General features: G+C 40.2%; 1 protein-coding gene and 1 long non-coding RNA gene across 2 annotated transcripts in view; one reads left to right on the top strand and one right to left on the bottom strand.

Annotated features, from left to right (window-relative positions):
* LOC127423599 (uncharacterized) overlaps positions 1 to 26,251 on the bottom strand; it is a 419,204-nt gene that overhangs the window by 259,574 nt on the left and 133,379 nt on the right. The window lies entirely within an intron of this gene.
* opn4b (opsin 4b) overlaps positions 1 to 26,251 on the top strand; it is a 73,705-nt gene that overhangs the window by 13,394 nt on the left and 34,060 nt on the right. The window contains exons 2-7 of the mRNA XM_051668036.1: positions 4,153 to 4,295; positions 9,731 to 9,864; positions 15,478 to 15,681; positions 21,909 to 22,080; positions 22,358 to 22,522; positions 24,067 to 24,174. Coding sequence (XP_051523996.1) covers positions 4,153 to 4,295; positions 9,731 to 9,864; positions 15,478 to 15,681; positions 21,909 to 22,080; positions 22,358 to 22,522; positions 24,067 to 24,174 — 926 coding nt within the window. The remainder of the gene's footprint in view (positions 1 to 4,152; positions 4,296 to 9,730; positions 9,865 to 15,477; positions 15,682 to 21,908; positions 22,081 to 22,357; positions 22,523 to 24,066; positions 24,175 to 26,251) is intronic.

The following is a 26,251-nucleotide window of genomic DNA, read 5'->3' as shown; positions in this document are numbered from 1 at the left end:
AAGGTGATTGAAAATCATGCTTTCAAATTATTTAAAAATTAGCCCATAATTGTCAAATTAATGAGTCTGGCCAATGCACTGTATATCAACCTATCACTAGACACATCATGGCTCTGAGTTCTGTTTCATACCTCAGCCTTTGACCCTCAATGAAACCAAATTAAACTTTACATGTGTCCTATTAGAGTTACAGACAGGACACTTTATGTCCCCGTAATATCTGTGTTTTATTTTTATAAATGTTTTTGTCATTTACCTCCGTGTCCCTTTTAATGTAGCCTCATCTAACTGGATACATTTGAATCAAGTTCTGCATCATGGTTCAGGAACCTGTTAAGCACTTTAAGAGCTCTGACATACAGGGATTAAAGGGATAGTTCACCCAAAATTGAAAATTCTCTCATTATTCAATTACCCTGATGCCATCCAGATGTGTATGACTGTCTTTCTTCAGCAAAACACAAATTAAGATTTTTAGAAGAAGATAGAGCTCTGCCAGGTCCTTATAATAGAAGGACATGAATAAGTGATTAATGAAATAATTTTCATTTTTGGGTGAACTATTCCTTTTAGCCAAATATCAGTACTGTCTCTCTAGACTTGGAAAAGACAGTTGGAGCCAAATTTTGTCTGATGTCTACTCTCTGGGCATTAGCATAGAGGTGTTTGAATATCATTCACACAAATGGCTGATTATATGTTTAGATGAATCTGTATGGTCTGGTCTCTAAAACAAAACCCTCATTAAATTGTGTTACACAGAATACCACTTTAATCTGGCATTTGATTTGTTTGTTGTCATTGGAATTCCGATGTCAGTTTCCCTACCATGTATTTGTAATCACAGCAAATACATTTTAATAATGGACAAAATGTGGTGTAGTTTAGCTATCTATGACCTTGGATGAAGGTTTTGGAATGGGGTTAAAGTTATCTTCAAAACTGGGGAGAATTGCAGTGATGCAGGTTCTATGCTACTAGACCATTTTCAGGAAACAGTTCCAATTTAGGCAAAATAATATATATATATACACACACACACACACACACACACATGTTGGTGCAGCTATCATTATGAGGACTCTCCATAGACATAATGATTTTTATACTGTACGAACTATAGGTTCTATCCCCTAACCCTAACCCTACCCCTAAACCTAACCCTCACAAAAAACGTTCTGCATTTTTACATTTTCAATAAAACATCATTTAGTATGTTTTTTAAGCGATTTGAATTATGGAGACACTAGAAATGTCCTTATAAACCACATTTATTGCACAATACCCTTGTAATTACCAGTTTGTAACCTAAAAAAAAGTCCTCATAATCCACTTAAACTTGCCCCCACACACACACACACACACACACACACACAGGTATATTTGTCATTTCTTGTAATAAATCAGACATTAAAACTAAAAAGAAGTATTAATATCCCATGGCTCTTTCAAAACGTATTTTGTGCCCACCCTGTTAGATTCCAGACTGATCACACTGTGAATTCGGCAACAGTAGTTTGAAAGTTTTGCTGCCTAAATCGATCTGTGTTTACCGAAATTTGAATTACTGCCCCCAGTGGCTGCAACTAAAAGTGTTGTTGAATGTATTTGCATGTGTGAGCTCCAGTTTCCAGATGAAATGTCCACAGAGTGTTACCAAAATCAAGTTGTATTTTTAGTTGTAAATGATTTAATATAGTCAACAGGAATTATCTGTACCATAGTTATGTGTCCATACATAATTATGTTGTGCTCTGCCTTATACAATTATTTTAATATTTTTAGACCCTTACAATATACCTGTACAAAAAAAAAAAAAAAAAAAAATAAAAAATAAAAAATGCAGATTTTTGCCTGTGGATCAGCTGAAAAGATTCAGAGTTGCTTAAAATGTTCTTTGTGGGTTTTTTTTTTTTTATTAGGGATGCTCCGAATACGATTTTTACAGCCAATACAGAACACATAATTTTCTTGTCATCTGATCGACCAATTCCGATACCGATCATTTAGAAGAATCTCTGGAAGAGTGGAGAAAGAGTGCATGTTTGCGAATCGATTGGAGCATCCCTATTTTCTTTTTTGTTTACATATATATATATATTTTTATTTTTTTATTGTATAAACAAGATCTTTTGAGTAATTTAGTCATTTACAAGTAATTTAGTAAAAATCAGCTCTCAATCATTCTTTTCACTGTTCATCTGCAAACATTACTAAAATGACAGATCATAAGTCATTGACTAAAAACAAGAAATGGAAAAAAAGAGCCAACTTCGAACTACTGCAAAGATGTCCACGTACTCACACACACACACAGTTTGTATTGTGATTGTCTACTGAGCACTCGTAACATTCTCTGGTATCGTCTCCATCTTCACATATAGCTGTCCACTTCAAAAGCTAGCCTAAAACCTTGTTTTTACAGACATAGAGCAAAGAGTGAACATTTTATTTGATGGAAATGTGAATGATCACCAATCTGATTTTTTAGTGCACTCTTAAGCAGGGACTAAAAACAAAATGTTTTTCATTTCGGTTCATTCTGAGCAGAAACTGTATTTTTTTTTGTTCCAGTTCCAGCATTCTGCTGCCTCCTTTCCAGTTGGTAACTGTTAAGAATGAAATTAAAGAATGGTTAATAACATTCTTTAAAAATAATAATAATAAATAAATAAATAAATAAATAAATAAATAATAATAATAATACATAACTGTACTCTGTCAAGGGTGATATACCAGTTGCAGTGTTACCAGATCTCTCTCTCTCTCAAAAAAAAAAAAAATAATAATAAAAAAAAAAAAAAACAGATCTGCAGAAACACTCAAAATAAGTGACTTTGCTTTATCCAAAATAAGTTATAATAAGCAATTAAATTTGTTTTCTCCATTTGGGGGAATTATCAGCATGGCAATTATAACAGGCAAAGTATACAGTAGCCTATATAAAATAACTTATTTTCAATAAATGCTTTCCTAATATTAAATATATCTCCAAAAAATATATTTTAAATATTTAAAAAATACATCTAAAATCCATTAATATCCAAAATCTCTCTCTCCTTCATGTGTGCACAAACTGCTTGGGTGTGTTTGGACTAAAGTCATCTTATGTGGGCTGAATTATTTTTATTTTAAACATGTAATTATTATGTAATTATTTTATTTTAATTATTTGTTTTAATAATAGATCTTCTTCTCGGTCAGAACCCGATAATATCTGTATCAATGCATCATATCTAACAATAATTCAGTGAAGACTTGGAAACAACTGAAAAATTAACGTTTTACCTTAATAAAGTGCTCAGTGAGTGTATATAGTTGTCTAAAAGGTCCTACAGCATGTCACAGAAGGCTACTGTACATCTACAACGTGCATTAAGGCAAAGAAATGTGTGATATAGCAGTTTCCTTCAGAATCAAAGCACATGCTTTTTTATGTTCAACTAAAAATGTTGTAATTCCGAAAGTTTTCAGTTACGTTCTGTGAAAAATGTGTTTTTGGTTTCGTTCATTGAAACGTTTTCAGTCCCTGCTCTTAAATCTGTTTCCCATTGTTTTTTGAGTTTTCAAATTGAGCAAATTGAGTCAATAGTGTGGCTTGTGGATGGATGGAATTATAAATAGATAAATTGATGCTAAAATTGGCAGACTAATATGCCTGACACTGGTGAATTAAGGAGCAGTGTTTGAAGTACTAATTGCCTCTTACAGACTGAGCTTTCTGAGTCTGACTTGTGGAGTAAAAACTAAAATCTGGCCCTTCTTGTTGCTGGCCAATTCTAAAAGTTTTATATCTTCTCTGTTCCACACACCAATGCAATTGTATGCAATGGCAGAATCCACTGTGCCTTATAGTTTTCAAAAACAGTCAATGTAAAGGTAAATGTGTCTGCCTTAATGCTATCTTAGCTGGCTATATGCAACAGATTTTAAATGTGTATTATAGAGATTTCAGGATCTAGTGGATTAGAAGTGGTACAATAAATGTCCCATGGTAAAGGAGGATATTTATGGATTAAGCATTTTCAACTAATTTAGAACGCAAGCATTCAGTTTCATTGTTCTATTTTGTGCTAATGTAGCAGCCCTGAGTGCATCTTTCCTCAGCTGAAATCATCTCCTGGCGTTTTTAATTATTCTTGTTACCTACAGGTGGCAATGGTGCAGGATGTTCGACACCCTTTCCCCACTGTGGATGTTCCAGACCATGCCCACTACACCATTGGCTCTGTCATCCTGGCAGTTGGCATCACAGGCATGGTGGGCAACTTCTTGGTCTTGTATGCCTTCTGCAAGTAAGTCCTGATGCATCTCATCTTGTTTGTTTGAAAGAACTCTTTAGGCTTCCATTAGTTGAGATACAATATGGCCTTTTTTATTTGATCCTGGAAATAAAGAAAATTTTTAGATTTTAAAAATGTAAACTAATGATGTAAAAATAAAAACAAATATTTAAGATATGGCACTGTTTCTAGATCACAAATCAAATGTAAGCAAATTTTTCACATGGACTATGTGGGCAAAATTGACCAAAAATAACCACTTTTTCATCAGTGATACTTTTTTTGATACTTTTTTTGTTGTTGTTGCAAATCAACATGTATGACATCACTACAGGATGGGCTCCATTTTCCCACATGCTCAGATGGTACACTACTGGACAAGGATTGAGTGTAATTATGTGTTATATCGTACATTATACCATGGTCTGTTTGAATACTCGATTCTGACTGGATGGAATGCATGTGTTAAAACCGTTTAATGCACAGGTAGTTCCATTCAGTTTTAATCACCGTTCTATACTAATGCACTCCTCCATAATGAGACATTGTGATAGGTTTATGCCTCTGTTCAAATGACTTCTCTATGCAAATATAGTCTCAGAGCTGGGATTAACCATCACATCACAAAACAACATCATCATGTCATACAGAGCTACAGGAAAAAATGGAAAAGGCAACAGTGTTCATCAGCCCTGTATTGTTCATCAGCCCTTTCCTATTATAAGGAAAGTATGGTTTGATGTTCAGCTGTTTTGCAGAGAGGGGGAGAGAAGGTAACCGGGACATATTAAATGCATCTTTTGCTGTCCGGCAAGACAAGACAAAGCAATTTAAATTGTAAGATGATAAACATCATCTTAAATTGCTGCCCTGCTCAACATGTGTGCTTATAACTGCAACACGATGCCACCCTCGCAGAGGCACCTTGCCAACATTGCGGAAGCAACCACACTCCGCTTCATGTCAGGTGGTTCTTCGCCTTCACGTTGTACATTAAAATAATTTAATGCTCACCTAGCCATGGTTATGTTATATACCTAGCTTACATATCTCACAGTTCATAGCTCACTAGCACAGCCTCCCAAGGTGAAGGTTAGGAAGCTTTTCACATATTGTCAAGGATGAGACCAGAGATCCAAGTGCGGAGGCAAAGTTAACAGAATTTATTAATAATAATACACAGCTGAGCTGGCGAAGCGTGTGGGAACCTGGCACCGACTGCAGCGTGGAGATGGAGAGTGTGTTCGTAGGCTTGTGTGTGTTGTGGTAGTGTGGAGCGCAGATCCGTGATGAACCCTCTGGAGGAAAGTGTGTTCGTAGGCTTGTGTGTGTCATCGTAATGTGGAGAGCAGATCCATGAGGAATCCTCTGGAGGAAAGTGTGTTGGTTGGCGTGAGTGCGTCGTGGTAGTGTAGAGGGATAACCGATGAGGAATCAGGTTAGGAGGAATCAACAACAGGAAGGTAACCACTATGGCGAAGACTGGCAACCAATAGAAAAAACACATAACAGGACCAACAAGGACAGAGAGAGAGCGGAGTGTAGCTACACACACAACAGCAATCTAGCAATGAACACAAAATGAAGAGTGGGGTAAATATAGGCAGGGAACAAACAAGGGGCAGGTGCCAGCTGAAAGTTGTCATGATCAGCATTCCCATGGAAATAGTCAAGGTTCCCATGGAAACGCTGATTCCACGTGCTAGCGGCACCTGAAACAAATGGAGATAACGTAAACACAATAGAACAAACCGGCGGACTCACCGAGACCATGACAGTACCCCCCCATTCAGGGACACCTTCTGGCGTACCCAGAAGAGTTACCATGATGAAGATGGAACTGATCGATGAGGGTGTGGTCCAGTATGTCCCGAGCCAGGACCAAGCATCTCTCCTCAGGCCCATAACCCTCCCAGTCCACCAGGTACTGGACCTCTCTGCCCTTGTGTCTGATGTCGAGCAACCGCCTGACGGAATAATCCGGAGCACCACTAGGTGAGGCGGAGGTGGGACAGGTGTGGAGGGATGTAAATTGGACCGAATGACAGGTTTAATTCTGGAGACGTGAAACATGGGGTGGACGCGACTGAGGAAGGGGGGGCAATTTGAGATGGACCGCCAACATCACGATGGGAAAAGGTCAGATGAATTTGGGCCCTAGCTTACAAGAGGAGAGTCAGAGTGGGATGTCTTTTGAAGACAATCAGACCTTCTTAGACCGGTGATGGTCCACTGACTTCTTAATGCATGCACTAGTCCAGATGAGGGATTCTCTGGCTATCCGCCAGGTGCGAGAGCACCGTTGAATATAAGCATGCACGGATGGGACCTGGGCGTCGGGTTCTTGGGCAGGGAACAGAGGGGGTTGGTAACCTAGGCAACACTGGAAGGGTGATAGCCCTGTAGATGACGGTAAGGAATTGTGGGCATACTTGACCCAGACTTAATGAAAGCTCCAAGAAGACAGATTACGGGAGGTGACACAATGCAGGGTCTTTTCAAGCTCTTGATTGGCTCGCACCACCTGCCCATTTGTCTGGGGATGAAACCCAGAAGACAAATTCACAGTAGCCCCCAGCTGTCGGCAGAATTCTGCCCAAAACGTGACACAAATTGGGGCCCCCTGTCAGAAACCACATTGACCGGGATGCCATGAATGCGGAAGATGTGATTAATGACTTCAACTGCCATCTCCCTCGCTGAAGGTAATTTAGGGAGGGGAATGAAATGAGCCGCCTTCGAGAACCGGTCCACCATGGTCATGACAACCTTGTTGCCATTGGATGGGGGAAGACCGGTGACAAAATCCATGGCTATGTGGGACCAGGGTCTCGAAGGGACTGACAGCAGTTGGAGGAGCCCAGCCGGAGGCTGACTGGAGGTCTTACTAGACACACAAATAGGGCAAGTGGACATGAACCGGCAAACGTCCTGCACTAGCAAAGGCCACCAGAATAGCTGTCTAATGAGCGTCTGGGTACGAGCAGCCCCTGGATGAGTGGTTGGACGAGTGGCCCCACCAGAGGTCGTGTGTCCGGACTTATCGTGGAACAAATAACAGACCCATTGGGCACTCGGCGGGCGAGGTTGCGTTGTGCAATGTGGAGCAGACTTTCATCTCCATGTCCCAGGACACCATGCCCACCACCTGAGAATGGTGTCCGAAGGGGAGGTGGAGGTCTCAATTTCAAAACACAGAGACAACGCATCAGGCTTAATGTTTTTAGAGCCCAGACAATACGATAGGACAAAATCGAAGCGACCACTGGAATCTGCCATCTAGAAGCTGTGGAGACATCCAGGAAGTTCCCCTCCGCTCTGGAATCCACCAAAGCAGAGATAGCATGACTGGTTGGGAGAAGAGTCCGTAGTGCGGGGGCTTTTGCTCAGTGGAGTTGTGCTCGCCAGTAACCCCCTTCCTACTGACAAGCATTGGCTTTTGCTGGGCAGTTTGCAGAGACATGACCGGAGCCAGCACAGTAGAGGCAGAGTCCCTTGGTTATATGCCGCTGCTTCTCCTCCGGTGATAGCCAAGTCCTCCTGATCTGCATGGGTTCCACCTCGGACTGCAGTTCCGATGGCACGGCAGCAGGAGTGGGGAGGATGTGACGGTCAGCCGGCTTTGGATGTTGGGAGCGATGTTGGCTGCGTCGAAGTGCGAGACGCCGGTCCACTCTAATGGCCAGATCCACCAGGTCATCAAAATGGGGAGACAAGTCCAAGGTGTACATTTCATCCTGGATGGTATCGGATAACCCATGCAGGAACTGATCCCACTGCGCTCGATCATTCCATTCACAGGATGCGGTGAGTGTGCAGAATTCGATGGCGTAGTCTGCAATTGACCAGTTACCCTGGAACAAACCAGCCAGAACCCTCGCCTCACAGCCCTGGGCTGAACGGTCGAAAACTCGGTGGAGCTCTGCCGAGAATTCTTGGAATGATGAGCAGCAGGAACGACCATTGTCCCACAGAGAGGTTCCCCAATTGCCGGGCTTCCCAGACAGGAGCGTTATGACGAAAGCCACCTTAGCTGTCTCCAACGGGAATGCGGAGGGCTGCAGCGAGAAAAACAGTGAGCACTGGGAGAGAAATGTACGGCATGACCCCACCTCACCCGGGTATGGAGGGTTGAGATGGGGTTCAGAGCTGGGGGGAACCACTGAGGCCGGTGCGGGAGCTTCCGCAGTGGGACCAGTATTGGGAGGCAGACAAATTTGTTGGACCAAGGACGTGAGCTCAGCAGGCTGTGACGCCATTATCTCTATGGTGCGGTTGGAGGCAGAGATCTGGTCCTGCTGGCGACCCAACAAACCAACCTGCTGAGCAAGTGCAGACCGAGATCCAAATGCGGAGGCAAAGTTAACAAAATGTATTAATAATAATACACAGCTGAGCTTCATTCTTCCTTTCTTTCTTTCTTTCCTTCTTTCTTTCTTTCGTTCATGGGTAACTGTGAAAAATCTCTTGCTTGGTTGGGAAGGAGGAAGTGGGGGCCTGGTGAACAGTCCACGTAATTCTTTAATAAAAACACTTTTCCGGCGTACCCACGCGGTTTGCTTTTCAGCACAAAACACACACACAGCTTCAAGCTCGGTTCTCTCTCTCTTCAGGCAGTCTGGACTGCCCTTTTATCCCTCTCCAGCTCTCACTGCAACACAAAACAGCTGTTAGAGATAATTTACCACAGGTGTCAATCCTTACCGCTCTTCCTCTCCAGGCTTCGCTCTCCACAGACGTCGCTTGGCCATGCCCCATCTCCACAGTAACAATTACTAGACTTTCAGTTAATTTTTCTCTTTTGAGTTTACAGTTCAGTGTTGCAGTTATTTGTATATTGATCAATACATGTCAGTGTAACAGTAAATCAAAATTTTCATGTATTTAATGCAGAAAGTGTTTACAATATATTTCCTAACAAGCGTAAAATGTATAAATGAGTAAATTCAAAGGGAAATTATGTAAGGATTACTTGGTTTGGGTCTACAGTTCACACCAAATACATAAGAAGGACATAAATCATACAATAAGGGGATGCATCATGAAGGAAAGATAAACTACAGTTTATTAAAAGTCAAGTCAAATTAACTAAAGACTCATACCCGAGGACCCAGTTGGGAGGTGAACTAATCAATTCTGTTTCTTGTACAAAGCCAGTGTGGCTGTCACGGGTCATGTGAACAAAACACGAACAATAAATTTTATTCTACTAATTTTTCCAGAGTCATATAAAAGATTATTTAAAAATGAATATGAACGACCCATCACTATTACATCCATTCTTTCAGTCTTTCCTTTTCTTTTTCCTTTCTTTCTTTCTTTCTTTCTTTCTTTCTTTCTTTCTTTCTTTCTTTCTTTATTCTTTCCTTCTTTTTCCCTAACTAACATAGGCATAGTTACATTGTAACGTGACATTTCTTTTTATTCGAATGTGTGTATCCTCACAGGAGTAGGAGTCTGAGGACACCTGCAAACATGTTCATCATTAATCTGGCTGTCACCGACTTTCTGATGTGTGTTACTCAGACACCAATATTTTTCACCACCAGTATGCACAAGCGATGGATCTTTGGGGAGAAAGGTAATCCAGCTGTTATCTTATCAGCCACAGGTGCTTGATCAAACCCCTTCTGCTTTCTTCTTCTTTAATGGTTCAGTTACAGGCCTTCATAGTTTCATGCATAGAGCATGATGTCTGTACAACTTGGGATAGCATTATTTAACATCAAATGATTTTCATGAGATTTATTCTAATGCAGCTGAGATGAAAGGAGAACAGATATTGATAAAAGATCTCGGGTAGACAGGATTATTGTGCCGACACAGGGTATGCCAGCCAGGGATTTGCGAACCCCTAAGGGTTCATGAAGGTAAGGGTTACCTAGAGGTAAAAGCATAGATTTGAATGAGAGTTTGGTTAGTTTGAACATCTTTATCTGTTAGCTTGTCTTAAGGTTTCTAATGTAGGTGCAGAGTTGCATTTTCGCAGTAAGATACAGTACTTGCATTTATTTCATCATGAGATTTCTGAAAATCTGTAAATATGAAAATATATATATAAAAAAATATATATATTTCAGGCTGCCACAATATAGCATGTATATTATGTAATGTATTTGAATTGTCTGATTTATAATTTGTATTATATATTATATTTATAATTATTCTAATTATTTTATTCTAAATTACTTTTATTTGGGGGCCTTCCGCTATTCTATTAATTATTCTGAACATCATGTAATTAATTCTATTATCATTTTTAATCGATTGACAGCCCAATCAGGCAAGCCTGCTTATATATATAAAAATATGCATTTTGTGTTTTAAAAGAAAGCTTATAATACAAAACCAATACAATGTATTACAAATGTGAGCTGCCATTCTATCAAGTTCTCTTAATGATCTTATTTTGGTTTGAAATATTTATATTAGTCCCAAAAATTCCTCTTGATAGTAGAGCTGCACAATAATGGTGAAAATGATAATCACAATTATTTTGCTCAATTTAAATCACAATTATTCTGTCATTTAAGAGTGTAATTTTAATATTACAAGGCTGCACGATTTAGACCAAAAATAAATAAATAAATAAATAAATAAATAACTGTTGCCACTGCTATGATATATACTGATATATTCAATGTATTACATTAAACAGCAGCTCTCATCTTGAAACTACAAACTAGTAAATCATTCCTTTTGACCAAAATTAAAGGTGCACTCAGTAATTTTTTATGTAATACATTTTTCAAAATTACGTGAAGGGGCAATCACTGGCATGCAAACAACAGTGAGAGAGGAGTAGAAGAGAGGAGTTACTGTATATGAAGTCCCTCGCACCTGCATGCCAATCTACATCTTGATGAAATCCTTCCTCGTGATCATGCAGCTTTTTATGAGCTGAACGGGAGGCTAAACACTATTAAAGTGTGACAAGACTGCAGTGTAGTTAACAGACGAGTGCAGCACGTGCATGCCATTTGCACATCACAAGCCGACAGTGCAGATCAATTCAGGCAGTGCGTCGCTTTCAGTGAATGTGGCATGCAGTATGTTGCCGACCCTTGCTGTAAGGTGTTCACATTTGAGTACTCTTTAAAATATATATATATTTTTTAATTATAATGATTGTTATTATTATTGCAATATACATAGTAATATTTTTTCATAATAATTTTTGCACTCAGCATTGCTAAATGGTCTGCTGTACCTTGTGGAAAACTGAAGGAGGTGTGTGTGTTATTGTTTCTGTTGAAATGCTCTCATCTCCTCTTCGGCCCACAAAACCCCAGTGCCATGGGGTAACTTTAGATTTGTTTAAAAACTTGTAATGGTCGAACATATTTGGAATTATTAAATAAAACGTGTTCAGCACACGGTAGTGACGCGTACGAACCAAACCGAACTCAGAGCACAGCTGTTCTGTGTATAACACATAATCAGTGCACAAGATGAAATTTGTGTGTTTCGAGCATAGAACCGTTCTGAGGCCATCGAAACACCTTATCATTAGCCTTGTGTGTTCCAAATATGTGAAATACACAGCTAATCGAAGCGGTGCACATATCAGACATACGATACTATTAAACTTATGTAGCTACGTATCTCAGAGCATGCTCAAAAGTGAAACAGTGGCAAACTTATGAAGAGAGTGTTATAGGTCAGTTGAGTTCAAAAAAGACTTTGAAAGAGCTTGTGATTTGGTCTATCATCAGGAAAAACTGCCTATATTGAAAATGAACAACAATTTGCAACTTTACCTGGCTGTAATTTCTGCTTGCTAGCTTACTAATATCGCAAATGGTTATGCTTGATTATCTGTGAGAGGGAGAAACTGTGATCACTGTTAAAATACGATAAATTGTGAAGCCCTACTTGAAAAAATAACAACCATATGATTGCATTTCATCTGGTATAGCAATTGTAGGATTAAAGTGCACCTATTATGATTTTTAAATGTGCCTAGTTTTGTTTTAAAGGTCTCATTCAATAGATTTACATGCATCCAAGGTCAAAAAACACTTTAATTTGCTCATAATTTAAATTGCAGCATTACCTTTTTTTCCCAGTGTCAAAAACGACTCCTTCAATGATCCGTTCTAAAGGATTCATTCTAAACTCCTCCTTTCAGAGAGCCTACTCTGCTCTGATTGGTCAGATGTCCCAGTCTGTTGTGATTGGTCTACCGCTTACAGCGCGTGTCGGAAAGGAAACGCCCACTACCATATCCGAGTTTCAGCTCCATCTGAAAAATTTCTGTTTTACCTTACCAATTTGAGCCTGAGTCCGATAGTGATACATAGGAAGATCAACCTGAACCACCACCGCAAGCACGACGAGAACAGGACATTTCTCTCTGGTAAGATTATATGTAATTTGACAATAACGTGAGTTAGCAGGTTAGCAGAGGCTAACAGCTAACAGGCTAACAGCCTGCACTGGCTGTACATGTAAACAGACCAGAGGCGGGTTTTTTGTTACCAAATTACATAGGTTAGTACAGGAAGTAAGTCTGGAATTATTAATGACTCGTTTCAGGTGTTCAGAATCTGTTTTTTTTTTGGGTGTCAATAACTCCATATTTTGTGCACTTTGATTTTTGAAACTTTGCAGCCTTTTTTACATTCACAAACAGCTTTATAACACACTACATGAAAGGTAATATTTGAAAAACCATAATAGGTGCTCTTTAAGCTCTAAAGTTAGGCTTTCAAATCATCAAATAATGGCTCTGATTTACAAAAACAATCCAACAAAGGGCATGTCAGGTCAACAGACAGGATCCTTTGATCACTGATGGACTTTTGTTTAGATTTAAAAACTTTTAAGCACTTAAAGTCTTGTCTTTGAAGCGAAGTAGCTGCTGTATGGTTGATGAAGTGGAATGAACTCTCTCTCTCTCCCTCTCTCTTTTTCCCTCTCTCTCTCTCTCTCTCTCTCTCTCTCTGTCTCTTTTCAACTTTTTGTGAGAGATCTGCTCAACTCAACTCATAGTTTTAATGGTGTTCAGTAAGACATCCTCGCAGTAGAAGTCTGCACGTGCCTTAAAAAGAAACCCGAACCCGACTCATACCCAAGACTGTGTGACCCGACCCTACCCAACATGAACAGTACTGTCAGATTGTAAGCCTGAACCAGATTTGAAACCGAAATCACTCACTCTCTTTATAATTTCTTCTCTAAGCAAGTATTGTTGCAGTTGGCTGTATTGTATGTACAGATTGTAGACAACATTCGTAACAGTATAGTAACAGTAAACATACACCGTTTTAACAAGACACTGCGGCTCCTCAGCACACTAGAGCAGAAGGTAAAAAAACATTGGACTGACTTTTTAATCAAGCACCGAAACTTTGCTTGGTGCAGAACGATCTAAACTCATGTGTAACAATGTAACAGTCACATTATGTCCTCTTTGCTTCCTGAACTTCTTCAGAAATTGAATCTTGGTGAAACCTGCTAAAAACAAAATAGACACAGTGCAACAAATAAAACAGAATGCAAGTGACTAGACTTGCGTTTTTAAAACTTAAAGTTCTTTTGAACTTGACACGATGTCTAAAAATGCTGAAGAAACAACAAGACGCGGTGCAACAGTCAAAGACATTTGTCCAGCACGTGTTTACATAGAAAAACAGCCAGACGCGCACAATAACATGTTCGGTGTGAACGGCCCCTAACTCGTCTGTTCGTGCGAGTCTGTGAGTGAGAGTGAGTGTGCGAAACAATTTTGGTAGGCCTGGTTATTTTTTCATTAATTACAAACATGAACCAGCCCTAATCCCGAAGTCATACTTAAAAAAAATGCCCCAAACCTTGCCCAAAACCCAAAGGTTTCTCAGATCCTGTTGGAACCGGGTCATGTGACAAAGGCACCCAATCACCAAGTAAGGACAGTGATCTTTTTAAGCATGTTACATGTGGATCTCCACCTCCAGACCCTCACATTCATTCACAGACATGATGAGTTAGACACACTTGTCTATGTGTGTGTAGGGGGGTCAGGTTTTGCTTACATTGTGGTGACTAAATTTTCCCACAACATTAGAAAAACCTGAAATCAACCTACATCAACCAACAGTCCCCATGAGTAAATCAACTTAATAATAAGTAATAAACATACTTAGTGATGTTTTAATATTAATCTAAAAATGCAAAAAGGTCCCCACCATGATAGAAAAACAAATGTGTGTTTGTGTGTTTTTGTGTGAATCTTTAAACATACCAGAACTACAGTACATTTGAAAAGTTTTTTTTTAGCACATCTGTCTGGAATCATCTCCTATAGACATCGGCCTTGTTAATAATAACTGAGAATCTGACAGCCTCAGTGAATTGTGTCTGCACAGCAGCAATACAGTATGTTGTTCATATTCTTTCATTTTTCATATCCTATCCAAGGTGTTATTTTAGTTTAATTAGTAGGAAAGCATTGTTTGACATTCCAAAGACTGAAGATTTTAATGTGATTTAGTTCCTGCACCACAGCAGTGTCGTAAAAATATGCAAAGAATTGTGCACTTTCACACTATGTCCCATGTGAAAACACATGAGCACTCTTATACACTGTCCCATGTGAAAACATATGTGCCGTTTCGTACACTGTCTGTCCCATGTGAAAACACTGCACATTTGCACACTGAAAACACGTACACTTTCAAACACTCCACTCCACCACTCCAATAATTTACACCAGATCTTGCTCTTCTATTCTATTCTATTCTAGTCTATTCTATTCTATTCTATTATGTCCTGTTCTATTATGTTCTAATCTGTTCTAATCTGTTCTGTTCCATTTCCTTCTATTATATTATATTCTGCTGTGTTCTGTGTTGTTCTATTCTAATCTTTTCTGTTCAATTCTATTCTATTGTATCCTGTTCTATTCTATTCTGATCTGTTCTATTCCATTCTAGTCTATTCTATTCTAACCTGTTCTTTTCCACTCTGTTTTGTGTCATTCTATTCTATTCTACTCTACCCTGTTCTAATCTATTCTGTTATATTCCACTATGTTCTGTTCCATTCCATTTCCTTGCACTTTTATCTTGCCCTATTAATTCAGGACTGGAATAATACATACCCGATTAATTCAACACAGAATGAACTTAGTTGATCACAAAGTGAAATATGTTTCTTGTTATTTCTCTCTCTCTCTCTCTCTCTCTCTCTCTCTCTCTTTCTCTCTCTACAGGCTGTGAGTTATATGCATTCTGCGGGGCTCTGTTTGGTATCTGCTCAATGATCACACTCATGATTATTGCGGTAGATCGATATTTTGTGATCACTCGTCCTCTGGCCTCTATTGGTGTCATGTCACGCAAAAGAGCCCTATTCATACTCGTCGCTGCTTGGGTGTACTCTATGGGCTGGAGCCTGCCCCCGTTCTTTGGATGGAGTAAGATGGAGTTGCAAACACTCATATGCTCTCACACACACAGAAGCATAATACCCATTCCATATTTTTGACCCAAGTGGATTCTGAATGCTATTTCATTGATAATATTTGATAATTAAGTTGCAAAACTATTAGTAAAAGGAGTTTGTCTAAAATGCTCTGTTAGAAATCTCCATTTCATATGTCTACATTTAGTCAGTCCAATCGAGTTACGCCTTCTGCAAATAATTTGCTTCAAACGGGGATCCAACAGTCATGGAAAACCTAGAAATATCAGGTAATTTTAATATAGGGATTTTCAGGCCTGGAAAAGTCATGGAAATTAGTTAAATCTTAAAAAGTCATGTACAATTCATAGAAATTACTATATTATATATATATATATTTGTAGTTATGATCTGCTCTAAAATATGTCACTGGCTAGAAATTGGTCTGTGAGCTCTGCAAAATCTATCAAATGAATTAAAAATCTAACCAGAAAAGAGAACAACTGGAACACTAATGGAAAAATCATGGAAATATAATGAAAATGAATTGGTCAAAAATTTTGGAAACCCAGTTTAAACTAAAAATTAATCTATCTTCTCTACGTCACTCGAAACTTGTAAGACTGTTTTTCCCTTAGGAACACATAAGAAGTTCTTATCAAAATGTCAAAGCTGCTCTTTTCCATACCACGAATATTATTTGTGATCACTAGCTGTCAATTAAAAATTTTGGTTGGTTGATTAAAAGAAATCCTATATTAGGCCAGGATTTAAACTCGAGTCCTCTTCAGGGGCGCACTAAGGTACCGTGGGGCCCCGGGGCAGACAGTTCCGCGTGGCTCCCCTGCCAGTCGTCCAACGGGTGTAGATGGGGAAGCAGACTGTTCTGAACATGCACTTTCGTAGTTGCGCACCATCTCCGTCTTTATATCTCCTGCTGAATGCGTTTACATGTGCTCCTTTTGCGAATGTCGACAGTGAAGAATATGTTGAATACCATATGGAGAATACGCTACGAATGGGCCCCCCGGCTTAGACCCAGGTAAGGCCGTGCATTAATGAGCCCCTGGTCCTCTTGCACACTTAACGAAAACTGTTCCAATACACTTTGTGGAGAGTCTCCCATGCCAAAGTCAGCACCACCCCTGGTAACCACAGTCACACGCACCTGGAAACGGCTGAAATGCCGGAGTGGAAACAGCTGACATCATTCACCCACATCAATGGAGCACCATATAAGCTCTCACAGAACACTCACCCGGGGTCCGACATCGAGAAGACTTTCACTAACTTTTTCTCTCGGTCTGCTGTTACAGAATCGGACTAAAGCTACCAAAACTACAAGCAAACAATACAAAAATCGCTATGCACTCAACAACAGAGCACCGAGCACAACCACAGCGGAACACAGGAACCACATAAGCACTTCAAGCATTCTCTTCATTGTCTGCCACTGCACTTGAAAATTCACCAGTTATTGTAAAAAACGCCCCTCCGGGCACACTAAAGTATTTACGTTTGTCTGTGCCTCATTCTCGACCCCGCTAGACTGGTGGAGAATGCTGGCTTTGTTTACAGAGTGAGGACAGACATAATTACTTACCCCGTAATTCTCTCTGTGTTCCCACAGATTCCACTCTCTCTCTTTCCCTTGAATTATGGAAGACCTCATCCACCGACTCGCCGAAGTTTCACTCCACCAGCAACAAATATCTGAACAGCTCCAAATAGAACAGGAGATTGTTTGTCTGCGGCTGGAAGTGGAAGAGTGTGCACGTGCACCGGAAGCAAAACATACAGCCCACCAGGTACTGACAATGTTCACTGATCAGGATGATGTAGAGGCTTTTCTCCATACCTTTGAGATCGTGGCCGTCTGGGAGGGCTGGCTGTGAGGGGAGTGGTTTGTGATCTTGGCACCCTTCCTTATGGGGGAAGCTCAGCAGGCCTACTACTCCCTTGTCGGCCGAAGCCTCCCACGACTATGACACTCTCAAAGCGGAGATTCTAGCCCGGGTGGGATTGTCTCCGGTGTGCACCGCTCAAAAGTTCCATGAATGGACATACAATCTCCAGGTTCCGATTCGGGTCCAGGCATCACAACTAGTACGCCTCGTCCAGCTCTGGCTTCTTGGCGGAAACCCAACCCCAGAGAAAGTAGTGGAGAAGATAACAGTTAATAAACTGCTGAGGTCTCTGCATCGTTCCATCTGCCGGGCAGTGGGAATGAAAGACCATTCTATGATGGCTAAGCTGGTTGAAGCAGTGGAGCTGGTGGAGGCAGCGAATGCTAGAGACGGTGGAGAGAGAGCAGTGGGATTTTCCAGGAGGGGCTGGCCGGAGAGGCGAGTGCCAGAAGGCACCTAACGGAAGGAAGTTCCAGCCACGGGAGGAGGCCCTAAAGACGAACTGATTCTGATTGAACCAAATCCCCCGGAGCGACATGCTTGATTTGTGGGGTGCATCCTGCATCGTAAGGTGTCATCGAAAGGAATGTACTGGGAGGTATGCGTCGACGGCCGATGCACCCAAGCCCTGTTGGATACCGGCAGTTCAGTCAGTCTTACCAAAATTCGGTGTGCTCTGCACCAGAACATCGGACAATACGCTCATCCCAGTGATCTGCATCCACAGCAACACCCGATACATCCACTCGGCCTCAGTTATTGTGGCAGCCGAACCTGGTAGTTGGCACCTCAATGTCGGAGTTATCAAGGAGCTACCAGTACCCTTGCTGTTGGGGCTAGAGCGGCTCCTCAGCACAACTCCAGCCCACACAACCAAGCGGAGGACTGGATGACCGAGACCAACAGAGAGTGAGAGAGGTGGTGAGTCCAGGAATTCTAGTAACCTCTTCTTTGGTCTGTTCCAGCAGATTTCAGCCAGGGAATCGTTCGGCAGGGAGCAAAGGGAGGATGAAAGGCTCAAACATTGCTGGAAATCGAGGGTGTTCCCTGGCAACCTGGACTTCACCCAACTCAAACTGTGTCGCTGAGAGGAGAGGGGAACAAAAACAGCTACTGGTGGTACCATGCGGAAGGACCAAAACCATCGTAACCCTGGCCCACTACCATCCTATGGCCGGGCACCTGGGGGCCCAAAACACTGCCCAAAGGATCTGCGACAGATTTCACTGGCCGGGCCTAGACGGAGAGGTAAAACTGTTCTGTCAGCAGTGCGAGGTCTGCCAGAAGACTGCCCCTCAGTGACCACCTGTAAGCCCACTCATCCCATTGCCCATCACTGAGGTGCCTTTTGAGTGCGTCGCATGGACCTGGTAGGACCACTGCCAAAATCGGCCCGGGGCCACGAGTATATATTAGTCATTGTAGACTACGCCACGAGGTTCCCTGAAGCCATCGCCTTATAAAAAGCCACCTCTAAGAACATTGCCAAGGAATTGTTCCTGCTAATGAGCCAAGTCAGAATTCCAAAATAAATTTTAACGGATCAAGGCACCCCTTCTTTCACCGTGCTTCTTTCCAAGAGCTGTAGCCTCCACTATTCCTATACAGGATCTTTGTGTCTAGACTGTTGGAGCACTTCCCTCACTGGAAATCACACACACGCTGCGAACAGTATTCTTCTAGTTCACCTTATTTATTGACTTTATTTATTTATTTATTTACTTATGCACTTTAATGATTACAACAGTTTCTTATCTTGACATTTATCCTGACTTTTATCCTAACTTTTATCTTGTTATATATCAATGGATTTAAATTATTGATTTTTATTACTTTCATTGTGTTTTATAAGCTTCTGTCTGGACTGAGCCATACAGAATTTCGTTGTAATTTTACAATGATTACAATGACAATAAAGAAATCATCATCATCATCATCGTGTCACGGCTGATGGCGGACCTTTGTAAACTGCTGTGCGTCATCCATCTACTCACCTCGGTGTACCACCCCCAGACTGATGGCCTTGTAGAATGGTTTAACCAAACCCTGAAGAGGATGCTTCGAAGAGTGGACACTGAAGATGGGCATGATTGGGACCTCATGATCCCCTATGTCCTGTTTGATGTCTGTGAAGTACCCCAGGCATTGACCGGCTTCACACCTTTCAAACTCTTGTTTGGTAGACAACCCCTTGGGCTCCTGGATGTGGCCAAAGAAGCCTGGGAGCAGCAACCCTCACCACACCACACGGTTATCAGACATGATAAAGAGGATCAAAAAGGTGATGCCCCTGGTGAAAGAACATATTTAGGAAGCCCAGCACGCCCAGCAGCATGTACAATCGAGCGGCTCAGCCCTGGGAGTTCCATCTGGGAGACCAGGTACTTGTGCTCATTCTCCCTGCCACTTCCAGTTCCTGGCCACCTGGCAGGGTCCTTATATGGTAGTTTCCCGAGTGGATCCAGTTAACTACAGAGTCCACCAGCCGGGCCGCTGAAAAACCGAACAGATCTAACATATCAACATCTTAAAAAATGGATGGATCCAGGGCCTCACCAACTCACTGCTCTGGCTGAAGGAACACTTCCTGTGGTTTCCCTAGGAGAACACCTGGCCCCGAACCAGAAGAACAACCTCAAACACCTCCTCCAAGAGTTTGCAGATGTGTTCTATTAAACCCCGGGCCGAACCCAAGTCATAACTCACGACATTCGCACCCCGGCCAACACTATCGTGAGGCAGCAGCCCTACCGGGTGCTTGAGGCTCGGAAACAGGCTATTGAGGGAGAGGTGCAGAGGGTGCTTAAGCTTGGTGTCATCAAGGAATCTCACAGCCCCATGTCCAGTCTAATCGTGATGTCCCCAAAGCTGACAGCACCTTCCAGTTCTGTAACGATTTCAGGAATCTGAATGATGTCTCTGCATTCAACGGATACCCTATGCCATGCCGGCTACCCCATTACTCCGCCTCCAGAAGGTGCAACCTGAGTTGAGGCAAGACAGGCTTACAGCTAACAGTGTCATCTCGCTCTCACGGAAGCACAATACCTGGGCTATCAAATTGGGAGAGGACTCATCAAGCCCCAAAGACAAAAGGTGACTGCCTTACACAACTACCCCCAATCAACAACCAAGACCCAGGTACATGCTTTCCTTGGGTTGGCTGGTTATTACTGCTGCTTTATAACTCACTTCTCCTCTATAGCCTGTCCTGTCACAGACCTGACCCAGAAAGGACAGCCCTAGAAGCAAGCCTTAAGTTCCGAACCAATTCTTCACACTCCATATTTCTCACTGCCCTTTGTGATACAGAAGGACACATTGGAATCCGGGCTTGGAGCTGTCCTTTCACAACAATTCCAGGGGGAGGAGCACCCCATTCTGTTCCTGAGCCAAAAACTCTCCCCAACGGAAACCCGATATGCAGCCGTGGAACGAGAGGCCTTGGCCATCAAGTGGGCAGTCCTGTAGCTGCGCTATTATCACCTCAGACGTTCATTCACCTTGATCACCGATCATGCCCCTCTCCAGTGGATGACGAAAGCAAAGGGAACCAATGCCAGGGTGACCCGGTTGTTTTTAGCCCTCCAGGACTACTACTTCACCATTAAAAATCGAGCCGGCCTGAAGAACGGCAATGCCGATGGTCTCTCACAAATGTTCCATGGTGGATCAGGTCTGGTGAGTAATTCCTTCCCCCATGCTACCTCCTCACTCTCCCTGTTTTCTCCCACAACCTACAGGACCAGCACGACGCTTGGGGGGGGGGATGCCGAAGTCAGCGTCACCCCTGGCAACCACAATCACACATACCTGGAAACAGCTGAAACGTCAGAGTGGAAACAGCTGACATCAATTACCCACATCAATGGAGCACCATATAAGCTCTCACAGACCACTCACCTGGGGTCCGACGTCAAGAAGAATTTCACTAATGTTTTCTCTCTGTCTCCTGTTACAGAATCGGACTAAAGCCACCAAGACTATGAGCCAACAAAACCACGAACGCTACGCACTCAACAACGGAGCACCGAGCACAACCACAGTGGAACACGGGAACCACACGTGCACTTCAAACATTCTCTTCATTGTCTATCACTGCACTTGAAAATTCACCAGTTATTGTAATAAACGCCCCACCAGGCACACTAAAGTATTTACGGTTGTCTGTGCCTCATTCTCAACTCCGCTAAAACTTGTACATCTTACACTTTCTTAAAAATGTTTAAGATGTTAAGTTGTTTTGTTTTTTCCTCTTTGGTAATGTTATCTTACCAGGTAAAAAATAAAATAGGTGCAGCAGCCTGTAACTCAGTTGTATCTTCTCATTCAGGTGCATACGTTCCTGAAGGTCTGTTGACTTCTTGTTCGTGGGACTACATGACCTTCAGTCCTTCTGTACGGGCCTACACGATGCTGCTCTTCACCTTTGTATTCTTCATCCCACTCTTTGTCATTATTTACTGTTACTTCTTCATCTTCAGGGCCATCCGTGATACCAACAGGTCAGCACTAAGAGTTTTGCTGTAGCTAAGAGCTTTTTAGACTGCCTCAGAGAGAGGAAACATACATTATATGGCAATATTTTGAAAGGAGAAGGCATTTTATTGATCAAAACAGAGATCAATTTTAGATTGCTGTTTACATTGTTTCAAAGATTACTGCTGTGTTTATGTTGTTCTTTACAAAGACATAGAACTATTAATTGTGTTTGTTCACTTTGTGAAGTGATGCATGTGCCTCTATGCCTGTTTATGTGTGTGTGTGTGATGGGGATAACAGAGCTGTAGGAAAAATCAATGGAGAAGGAGGGCCCAAAGACTCTATCAAGAAGATCCACCGAATGAAAAATGAATGGAAAATGGCAAAGATCGCACTCATAATGATCCTGCTGTATGTCATCTCCTGGTCTCCTTACTCCTGTGTGGCTCTTACTGCTTTTGCTGGGTGAGAATGAACACTGAACATCGGCAATCCACTGATTTTCTTTACATTATTATTATTATTATGAATGTTGGTTAGTGTTGTTATTGTCATGTTTGGTTTGTCGGTTTGTTTAATTTAGTGCTGTTCTATCATAACATTTAGAAATACCAGAGGCAATTAAAACTGTCTAAATTTGTGTTTAGAGTCACTTGTGATTCATTTGTCTGGCTAGATGAAAGTCACAAACTGTCTGAACACTAGATACAGAAATAAATTGTATTAAAAGAAACAGAGATAGATTTAAATTTATCTCAGTACAGGTCATTGTGTTCCGTGTGAGAAATAGATATTCCCCATTCTCTGAGGGTAGTGATGAAGTCAGGGCTATCACTTGTGGGGTAAAAGGTGGTGACAATTCTAGGGGCCCACAGCCTAGGGGGGCCAACAAACACTCCAGTAGTTATGCTATAGGCCCCTACACTATGACGTAATGATCATATAGATACAGCTTGTTAGATTTAAAAAAAAAAAAAACAATATTGGTGAAATAAGTCTCCAAATCATTGTTACTCATCTCTACTCCCCTTACTAAAAAATGGATTACACCCAATGGTTTGCTTGTGCTTAATATGGCAAACAGCTGAGCAACATACATTTTTTTTTTTTTTTTATGTAATAAGAATATCATGATTATTGTGCTTTTTTAGAGCAATTTTCACTGTTCAAGAAAGACTTTCTTTTTTATATTTCTGTTTATATTTAAAATAGGCTATATAATTATTTTGTATCAATATATTCATTACTTGAATCAATATTTAATTATTTATATATAGTATATAAAATGTATATTTGTATATGTAGTTAGGATATAGCACTCTTCATTGGGTATAGGATATGTGTAGTGAGCCCACTTCAATATTCTTTCAAGGGTCCCAGAATTCCCTAGCTATGGCCTTGGGTAAAGGCATGGCAAAGAGCTATAGCAATAACACAGCTTTCTTCTTAGGAGAGCTTCAGATGTTCATTCAGACACAATTTTTGGCATATCTGACTAATATGTAATCTGTTTAGTATTTTGTAGTCTGAATAGAAAACTAAACATTATATCTGATATTTACAAAAAACGATCCAAACTGCATCCAAACAGTCTGAATGTATTTCGAGTTGGCTATAAAAAAAAAAAAATTGTCATCTGGGATGCAACGTGTATGTAACGTCATACAAATTCTGCTACATTCGGCCCATTAAAATATCATTTGTAAAGACTATATTATTTTTCTCAGCTGACATCCATCCATCCCCAGACAGAAAATGTGTCACAGACTGTGACAGGAATACACTGTGCCGTGTTTTATAAAAATGTCTTTGACAGGTTAATGATCACATGCACTGTTTGACTGCTGCTCTATTTCCAACAGAATAAGTGGGTTTACTCATTTACCCACCTCTTTGAAGTCTAATAAAGTCTGTATTGAACTGTGATGTCATGTGTTGGCAGGTTAGTTGAAAGCAAAGTGTTGTAATTGTATCTAATGTACAGTTATGTGCTCTTCCTCTTTCCAAAGCTATGCTGATATGCTCACACCCTACATGAACTCTGTGCCAGCTGTGATTGCCAAGGCGTCTGCCATCCACAACCCTATTATCTACGCCATCACTCACCCAAAATACAGGTATGACAGGGGTGGTGCTGATGTCACTGAGTTATTCTGTTTTGTGAGCAAATTTCAGAATTGAAGATTTGGCTCTCTTTCAATTTCTGAGTAGGTATTTCAATTTAATTGTCCACACCCCAAAGGATGTTAAGCTGAAATTAAAATAACAAGAAGAGGAATTTACTGAACTGCAGTTCAAAGAAATTCAAAACAGTCATACATCAGAGGATTTTATTAGTCCAACACAAGTTTAAGGTTTCCATGGTTCTTAAAGTGAACCCTATTTAATTTTATATACTGAAAAATATTGAAAAAAAAATATTTCTATAAGTGGCATTTCAAACATTGAATATGAATAGCATCTATTTATTTATTTTTTTGTTATCTTTTTATTTTATATATACCCCTTATTTTATGTGTATGGTAGCATGTTTATGGGCAATTCATACAGAAAAATGAAATGTATTACTAAACTTACATTCTAATTACATGTAATTATCTCAATTCAAATTTAGTTTAAATTCAGAAATTGATTTAGAATTTAAAAGGAATTCTCAACTTGATTCTGAATGCCGCACATCCCTGCTCTGAGCTAAACTCTATGCTAGAAGTGCATTTGCACTCATTCATATTCTTGAGTGTAAGACGTTTTACAAAGACGTGCTTTCTGCTGCATAAAAATAGGAATAACCTGGCAGTGTGTGAAAGCACTGAAGTAAAATAGCATACCTGGCTCAATAACCCTCAACTCCTGTTTATTTACACACTCTGGTTTCCAATACAAAAAGCGTCTAGCGAAATGAAACATTGTTCCCCAAACATGCATGCTGCGTGCTTCAAGGCCAAGCAGCCCCAAATTGATTTGTGGTTTTGTGTACAGAATGCAAACACAAGTACCTTGAGATGACAGAGGAAGATTCTGACCTTTAGAAGTCAGATTTATTTCAAACTGATCTTCTCTGGATGCAGCTTAGACCATACATTACTGATATCAGATCATTGGTAAGTCACACAAGATAAATACATCATGATGAAGCACCTATGAGGTCATTATTATAGCTTCAATATGATGAAAATTTAAGAAGCAGCAATCTGAACTATCAAGTCCAGTTCTGACATTGGGCAAAATAAGCAGAATGATCCCTTTGCCCTTGAAGCATAAAGCCTCTTTTATTGAAGAGATTAGGGCTGTCAATTTATAGACATTTTTCATTCATTCATATATATATATATATATATATATATATATATATATATATATATATATATATATATATATATATATATATAGTGGCAAGAAAAAGTATGTGAAGCCTTTGTAATTTCCTGCATTTATGTATAAATTTGTCTTAAAATCTGGTTTGATCTTCATCTAAGTTACAATAATGAACGAACACAATCTGTTTTAACTAATTACACACAAATTATTGTATTGTTCTTGTACATATTGAATACATCATTCAAACATTCACAGTGTAGGTTGGAAAATGTATGTGTACCCCTAGGCTAATGACATCAACAAAAGCTAATTAGAGGCAGCAGTTGGCAAACCTGGCATCCATTTAACGAAATAAAATTGGAGGTGTAGGTTAGAGCTACTTTGATTTATAAAAAGCATTCAAACATTTTGAGTTTGCTATTCACAAGAAGCATCTGCTTACGTGTCCCAACGGTGATGTATGGTGGTTAAAAAAAAAAAAAATACTTTATTGTATTTAAAATATATTTGCTTTTTCAATAGTACATTGCAAATACATTAACAAAGAATTTTACCATCTTTAAATATATAAAAGATATATTAACATCATGCTTTTACCTATTTTCACAATAAAATACACTTTAAAATAATTGTAATGTAGTATATTTTCTAAAAATATATTTTAGAAAAATATATTTAAAGTGAAAGTTCTGTGTAATTTTTAAAGTGTACTTATTTGAACTTTATGTTTAAATATATTTTTAAACTGTATGCTCAAAATGATCATTATAACAATGCACTGAAAGCATATTTTAAAAATACATTATGTAATATCCTGAAGCTGTAGTATATTTTAAGTTAAATTTGAGTGTAATTTTTAAGTTTACTTATTCATGT

Source organism: Myxocyprinus asiaticus, chromosome 32 (assembly GCF_019703515.2).
Source record: "Myxocyprinus asiaticus isolate MX2 ecotype Aquarium Trade chromosome 32, UBuf_Myxa_2, whole genome shotgun sequence".
In the NCBI taxonomy this organism is placed as follows: Eukaryota; Metazoa; Chordata; class Actinopteri; order Cypriniformes; family Catostomidae; genus Myxocyprinus; species Myxocyprinus asiaticus.
Note: the sequence above shows the minus strand (reverse complement) of the source record. Positions and strands in the feature narration are given on the sequence as shown.